The 7,823-nt window shown below is 32.6% G+C and overlaps 2 protein-coding genes across 2 annotated transcripts; both read left to right on the top strand.

The window, feature by feature from the left end:
* Nucleotides 1-1,183: 1,183 nt before the first annotated feature.
* On the top strand, nucleotides 1,184-2,354 carry LOC111900013 (protein SRC2). The gene has a single exon (XM_023895895.3). The coding sequence runs from the start codon at nucleotides 1,401-1,403 to the stop codon at nucleotides 2,238-2,240; it is 840 nt and encodes a 279-aa protein (XP_023751663.1). The 5' UTR covers nucleotides 1,184-1,400; the 3' UTR covers nucleotides 2,241-2,354.
* Nucleotides 2,355-2,494: 140 nt separating this feature from the next.
* On the top strand, nucleotides 2,495-3,556 carry LOC111900032 (protein SRC2). Its single transcript, XM_023895911.3, has one exon. The coding sequence runs from the start codon at nucleotides 2,858-2,860 to the stop codon at nucleotides 3,539-3,541; it is 684 nt and encodes a 227-aa protein (XP_023751679.2). The 5' UTR covers nucleotides 2,495-2,857; the 3' UTR covers nucleotides 3,542-3,556.
* The last annotated feature ends 4,267 nt before the right edge of the window (nucleotides 3,557-7,823 follow it).

The following is a 7,823-nucleotide window of genomic DNA, read 5'->3' as shown; positions in this document are numbered from 1 at the left end:
TTTCATTTAAATAAAAGTCGATTGTTTGTCGAATACTAATAATACCGTTCAACCAAAGGATTGAATAAGACAGTAATTAGGATTGAATAAGAGTTGAATGAAGTGTGGGTGATGACATGAAGTAGAGTTGAATGGAGTGTGGATGATGACATGAAGTAGAGTTAAATGAAAAAGTTGAATGATTATTGAATGGTTCAACAGAAAGAATAAAATGATGATTATGGTTAAAAAAGTGTTTAATGAGTTGTGGGTGGTGTTGTATAAATGTTTAATGGATGATGTGACAATCCATTGAACTCTATAGAATTCAATAGATTATGGATGCTCTTATAAATAGACCGGACATGATAACTTTTGCAATGTTATTTGACCGATGATTTTTTGAAATTTTTTAAAAAAGATTACGATCTAGGCTTTTAAATGGGGATACATCCCTAGTAGTATCTAAAATGCATATGGTCATGGAAGTTCATACACAATGATGCACCACTCCAAACATATTATCTTCGGATAACATTTATTCGCTAGCATATGACATACGCAATATTCATAAACAGTCGCGACATAATTCAAAACATTGAATTTGTAAATCATATATAGATTTTAAACATAATATACATGTGTCCCAAACTGAAAGTAACCACGTATTCACCTCAAGCAAGTAGTGCATGTCTTACATCCATTCCTACCGTGACTTTTCGATCTCTAAAACCTCAATGGATTTAGACCGTCCAACGATCTATTTGTCTTATAAAAAGAGTGCATGTATTTATAGTACTTTATTGCTTGATGTATCCTTTGTCTGAGTGTATGTGTTTTTGACATTTTATATAAATGAGAGGAGACATATAGTAAAAGTTAATTTTTTTTCCTTAGCATTGGACACGTTCATATGCCACCGATCCATTTATATTCCTATAAATATGTTTGTTAATTACGTACATCCCACAACTTGCTTTGTCATCAGTTGATAAAAGGCTTGATCGTGGATCAAAGGGAAATGAGCATAATATTTATTTCTTCTATATAGAAAAGGGATTTATTTATACGTAATTTAATATACTATTTCTGGAATGATAATAATATCTACAAAGATTCTATTTATAAGTGTGGTTCGTAACAGATTGTGTCATAGAATGGATGATCTCGAAATTCGACACAAAATTACAAAATCCACATTCCACACGGTTTCGACTCGGTTTAAAAATCCATATTCCAACGGTTGACCCGTTTATTACGGTTAACAGAGAAACGGCGGGTCGACGGTTATATTCTGAACCGCTAAGATCAACCACGCCACCTTCCTTGCTGTTTCCTTCCCCTAAAGTCGGTTTCTTAATCACCAGTTCACCCCAAACACTATAAAAATTCATCTCCAATCTCACTTTCACCAATCAACCATGGAATACAGAACCTTAGACCTCACTCTCGTCTCCGCAAAGGGTATCAAGAAAGCCTCTCTCATCGGAAAACCAGATGTCTGCGCCGTCGTTTACATCTCCGGCGCCCGAAGCAACCAAAAGCTTAGAACCCCTGTTGACAAAGACGGAGGTTCCGACCCTACCTGGAATTTCCCCTTGAGTTTTACTGTCGATGAAGCTGCCGGATTACAGAACCGACTGACGCTCGTCGTCAAGATCAAGGCTGTGGGGATTTTCAGCGATAAGAATCTCGGAGAAGTTCGCGTGCCGATTAAAGAGCTTTTGGAAGGTGTATCGAATGAAGGGAAGACGCAGCAGCTTGTTAGTTATCAGGTGAGGACGAAGTCCGGGAAGACGAAAGGGTTTCTCAGTTTTTCTTATAAATTTGGGGAAAAGTTTTCCGGTAAGGCGGAGGAGCCCGTCACGGCTTATCCTCCCGGGATGGCGGTTGGATCAAGTTCAGCGTATGCACAGCCGTATGGGGCGGCGGCAGGTGGGTATTACCAGCCTCCTGCTACTGGTTACCCTCATCAGCCACAGACTGGATATGCGTACCAGCACCAGCAACAACCGGGTTATGGTGGTTATCCTCCGCCACCACCGCCGGGTTACGGTGGATATCCTCCGCAACAGGGGTACGGGAATCCGGCGGTTCAGCAGCCTCCAAAGAAGAGCAAATTTGGTATGGGGTTGGGAGCCGGTTTGCTAGGTGGTGCACTGGGTGGACTGTTGATCGGCGATATTGTGTCGGATGCTGCTGATGGCGGTGGATGTGGTGGTGACGGAGGCGGATGTGGCGGTGGCTGCGGCGGCTTTTAATACTACGGTTTTTAATTTGATATTTTATATAGCATGGGTTGGTTTGTTGTTTTCATTTCCATTGTAAATATACTTTCGGTTTAAATTTAATAAATCAACTCCTTTTACTACAAATATGATTATATCAGTGTGTTTGGACTTTGGATTGCATTTGGAACTTGGAAGTGAATATTTAACCCAATGATAATAAGACAAAAAAAAAATAATGTTAATTATAAAAAGGTTATACCTTTAATATGGAGATTTTACTTTTAATGATAGGCATAATATAAAAGTATACATCATAATTGAATATAATAATGAAATTATGAAATTTATTTCGCAACAATTGAGAGTTAATGTTTGGATTAACTAACCATTTTTCCTCAAGATTTCATGCAACTAATCACACCCAGGAAGTTCGGGATTTGAATCCCATGACGCTCACTCACTCATGCTTATCTTTTCCTATTTCTTTGACAAATTCGAATTCCATATTTTTATCTTTGTTTTAATTTTCCTTTTATAGATCTACATATCTTCACCATAAATAAAGGATTATTACACACTTACACCACACCTTCCTCGGTGTTTCCTTCTCCCAAATTCACCCAAATCTCTATTTTCACCGATCAACCATGGATTACAGAACCTTTGACCTGACACTCATCTCCGCAAACGACCTCAAAAAAGCCTTCCTCTTCGGAAAATCAGATGTCTACGCCGTCGCTTATATCTCTGGTACTGCCGGCAATCAAATGCTTAGAACCCCCATTGACAAAAACGGAGGTTCAAACCCAACCTGGAATTGTCCCATGAAGTTTACTCTCGATTTCGCAGCCATCTTACAGAATCGCCTGAGACTCATCGTCGAGATTAAGGCTGTCGGAATGTTCGGTGATAAGCATTTGGGAGAAGTTCACTTCAAGTTCATGGAGAATTGCGGATCGAATTCGGAGCAGATGTTTGTTAATCCTCGGGTGATAAGCCCCTCCGGGAAGAAGAAAGGCTATCTTAATGTCACCTATCGCGTCGGGGAAAAAATCTCCGGTAACTCGTTGGAGACCTTAACGGGTTACCCTTCCAGGATGGTGGTTGGATCATGTCCCGCCTATCAGCCTCCTGTTGCTGAATATGCGTACCTGCACCAGCAGCAACCGGGTTATGGTGGTTACCCTCTGCCACCACCGCCGGGGTACGGTGGATATCCTCCACAGATGGGATACGGGTATCCGGCAGGCAGTTCAGCAGCCTTTACTTTAAGTTTATACATTACCTGCATTAGTTTGTTTGTTTCCATGTTCATTTTGCTGTATGTTTAAATTTATAAATTTAATTTGTTCTATAACTAATACTAATACTGTTTTATTAATTGGATTTAAAAGTTATCTTTAATCTAATGGGGCACGAAAAATAATGTTCACATTTTCTTGAGTGATGATATTTTTAGGTTTTATCATCTTAAGCAGAAATATATAGATCTATTTATTTATAAATTTATCAGAGTTATCTATAAATCTGATTCAAATAAATTTTAGACTTGGAATAATGATAGAAAAAGAGACCACTTAAAAAAGGGATTTTTAATTTATTACAAATGTATTATGATCTATTCTTACGGACAAAAATCAATGATTTTTTCTATTAATTGATTGTTTCAAAAATAATTATCTCTAAAACGTAAAAACCAACAAAACTATTAACAAAAAAGGGTATTCGACCCTGCTGCTTTATACGAGCTCACATTTAGTTTTTACTAGTGAAACTTGAACTAAAAACAAGAATTAAGAGTTTCGACCAAGTATTTTATGATAATTTAAAAAAAAAAGAAAAAAAAAAGTTTAGACAAATTGCTAATAGGAATATAACCCTATTACCCTAAAGTCCTAAACCTCATAGACTACCCACTGATCCAACCTATGCCAAAAAAACTAAAACAAATAAAACCAAAAAAAAAGTGAACTAGATAAAAGAAAAGTATGAGCTAAAGAAAAGTATATTAATTTTACTAAAATTAATATTTTTTATTTAGCTTATGCAGTTTTCTTTAACAAATAGATTGGTATTTTATAGGGTTTATTTGTAATTTTGGACACCTAAATTATTATTTAAAACACCTAAAGAAAAGTATATTAATTTGACTAAAATTTAAGTTGTGTTCTCGTGTTTTAGGTGGACTTAAAATTTCCAATAAAAGGCTTTAAACATAATAATAATACACATGAAATATTGCATTTAAAACTTTATAAAGGAAGTTTTTGAAACTCCCATTTGATAACACTATCGTGGTAAAAATAGATAAAATCACATTTGAAAGAAATTAATAGGATCCAGCCTCGCCGAATTCAACAAATCGTCTAGCCCATTTATTATTTTCTTTTAGCCCATAATTATTTAAAGCAGAGTAGAAATCAGTATATATATATATATATATATATATATATATATATATATATATATATATATATATATATATATATATATATATATATATATATATATATATATATATATATATATATATATATATATATATATATATATATATAGGGTTAGGTTCATTTGAGACCACTTATATTTTGTGAGACCGTGAGACGCATTTGTTTATTTTTTTTTTTATTTTTTTTTAGTTAATTCATGTTCCGAAAATAATATTTAAAAAAAGAATTTTTTGATTTTTCCATTTATTTTGCATTTTAAAATTATTTTTAGAATATGTACAGTGTAATATTCTATTTAGAATATTTCACGTATTTTAAAAAAAAAATAGAATTTTTTTTTTATTTTTTTAATTTTTTTTAGTTAATTCAAGTTTCGAAAATAATATTTAAAAAAAGAATTTTTAGATTTTTCCATTTATTTTGCATTTTAAAATTATTTTTTAGAATATGTCAGTGAAATATTCTATTTAGAATATTTCACGTATTTTTCAAAAAAAAACGGATTTTTTTTATTATTTTTTATTTTTTTTATATTTTTTAAATATTTTTTTTAGTTAATTCAAGTTCCGAAAATAACATTTAAAAAAAGAATTTTTGGATTTTTCCATTTATTTTGCATTTTAAAATTATTTTTAGATTTGGTCTCACGATCTCACAAAATTAGAATAGTCTCAAATGAACCTGAACCTATATATATATATATATATATATATATATATATATATATATATATATATATATATATATATATATACACACACACACACACACACAGACTACGATATCTGTCTAAGCCCCCGTTAATCTAAAATTCTAGCTCCGCCCGTGCGAAATCTGTAACAATATTTCTGCCATTAACGTGAATTTAAGCTTTTGGATCCGTAAAATACCAAAACTAATTCAAATGGGAAGTGATTCTTTCACAATAATAGTTTTTCTCCGTACACAACAATTTATGTTTTATAGAACTGTACAATACAACATTATGTATGAAGAAAAAATTGTTGTGTCGGTCCCAATTAAAATACCTTTTTCCTATACATAACGATTTATATTTTATAGAATTGTCTAAAACATAAATTGTTGTTTATGAAGAAAAACATTGTTTTGTCAATCCCAATTAAAATACAATTATACAAATGCATGAAAGAGTTAGGAAAAAACCACTATAAAACCCTATATATTTTACCCCAATGCATAAATAAACCATTATATTTATTTTATATACATGTTAACCCTTATTAATATTTAAATCGTTTAACCTATCTAATTTATCCGGTAAACCCTAAACATGTTATTATCAATGTATGGGAAAACCCTTCGTCGTTTGTAGGCTGCCATCAGAGATACTGAAAAAAAGAAAGGAAGCAGACTCAAGCAAAAAGCTTCGTGGATAGGGGAAGTCTCACGAAAAAAATAAGGTAATCGATCAATCTTTGTTGTTTATTCTGTTCGTCGAAGGCATGAGTTCCCGTTTTTCTTAATTTGTTGTTTGTATTTATTGTTTAAGGGAGTCGTAACCATCGACTACGTTTTCAAGTTCCCAATAATTAGTTGAAGTGTATATGAACGGTTTGAATGACACAAATGATGAGTCTGGAGAGGAAGAATATGTTCCTTCTTTAATGGACAATACAATATAGGATCTTTTTTTTTTGAATGATTTGGTACAAGGAGAAATGGAATTGCCAGAACTGTCATCTGATGATGTTGAATTAAGCTATTCAGATGAAGAATTTGACAAAGGAAAGCACAAAAACACATTCTGATGAAAGACCCCCAAGAGGACTAGTTGTAACTACAAGTAGTGGTACAAGAGGAAGGCGACCAATGATATGCAATTTCTTAAATCTCAATTTGATGAAGAAGTTCCTGTAACTCAAGATGATGTGGTGCCTGAAATTTAATTTCATTGATTTGGGCAAAACTGTCATGTTTTGGGACAAAAGTTCAAATTTAAATGTGTTTGTTTGATTTGGGCAACACTGTTATGTATTACGTAAAACTGTCATGTTTTGGGACAAAAATTCAACTTGTAATCTGTTTGTTTGATTCGATTTGGTTTCTTTTATTTGGTTAAATTTCTGTTTAGTTTTGGACAAAAACATGTAATTATACTCAATTATATGTTAATGGTGGTTGTTTGGTGTGTTAAAAACCGAAAGCATCAGCAAGGGCAAACTTGTCAAACATTTGTTTGTGTTTGTATCGAGCAAATGTTTACTTATTCTATTTATGTTTCTTATTTGGCTTCTCCAGAACCTGAACCAAACATATGTTTTTATTGATTTGGCTTTTCCATTTTTATGCTTTTACTTATTTTTACCAAATTTTCCAAACATCTGTTTGTAGATAATCCAGATATCCAGTTTATTTAAATATGAACCAGAAGGCTAACGTATCCACGGAGCTCAATGCTAAGCACAAAAAAAGTATTTCTTCATTTCATGTCACCTTTACTTTTACCTTTGCATTTGATGCTTGATTTCTTGGATTATGATTTTTTCTTTTGATGCATATTTGGAAGGGTACAAAATCGATGGTGTTTTATGATCTCATATTTTCCTACATAGTCGATGAGATTCTCCATAACTTGAACCAAACATTTGTTTTTACTTATTTTTACCAAATTTTGACCAAAATTGCCCCTTCAAAAAATTTTGATTCCATTCCAATCTTCATTTAATTACATTCTATTTTTGATTCCATTCCAATTATTGATTTCATTTTCCTGCATAATCTTGATGTTACAATCTATTAAATTACATTCTATTCTTGATTTCTTTCTAATCTTGATTCCATTCCATACTAATCAAATGAACCATAACAAAAATGTTAAAAACGTCCAACTATAACACTAGGGCAAACATGTCCAAGTATAACAAAGGAACCTAATACAATCCAAATACTCACAAAACTACATTATCTTCATACAACAAAAGTGTATAATAAACCAACATCACAATTCCATTACAAATGTGCTTAATAAACCAACATCACAATTCCATTACAAAATTTAGGAAAAGGGTAAAACGGTCCACACACTCACACAAAAGTTCCAGATGTACTCGACAATTCTTCAGATCCATATTCATCTTTGAAAGATTCATATTTTCCTTGAACAATTTCTTATTATCCATATGCAACTCATTAAGTTTACTCT

This window comes from Lactuca sativa, chromosome 6, assembly GCF_002870075.4.
Source record: "Lactuca sativa cultivar Salinas chromosome 6, Lsat_Salinas_v11, whole genome shotgun sequence".
Taxonomy (NCBI): domain Eukaryota; kingdom Viridiplantae; phylum Streptophyta; class Magnoliopsida; order Asterales; family Asteraceae; genus Lactuca; species Lactuca sativa.
Note: the sequence above shows the minus strand (reverse complement) of the source record. Positions and strands in the feature narration are given on the sequence as shown.

Bases quoted from the DNA above. Each gene is read 5' to 3' on its own strand.
- LOC111900013 (XM_023895895.3), top strand. From the start codon at position 1,401: ATGGAATACAGAACCTTAGACCTCACTCTCGTCTCCGCAAAGGGTATC.
- LOC111900032 (XM_023895911.3), top strand. From the start codon at position 2,858: ATGGATTACAGAACCTTTGACCTGACACTCATCTCCGCAAACGACCTC.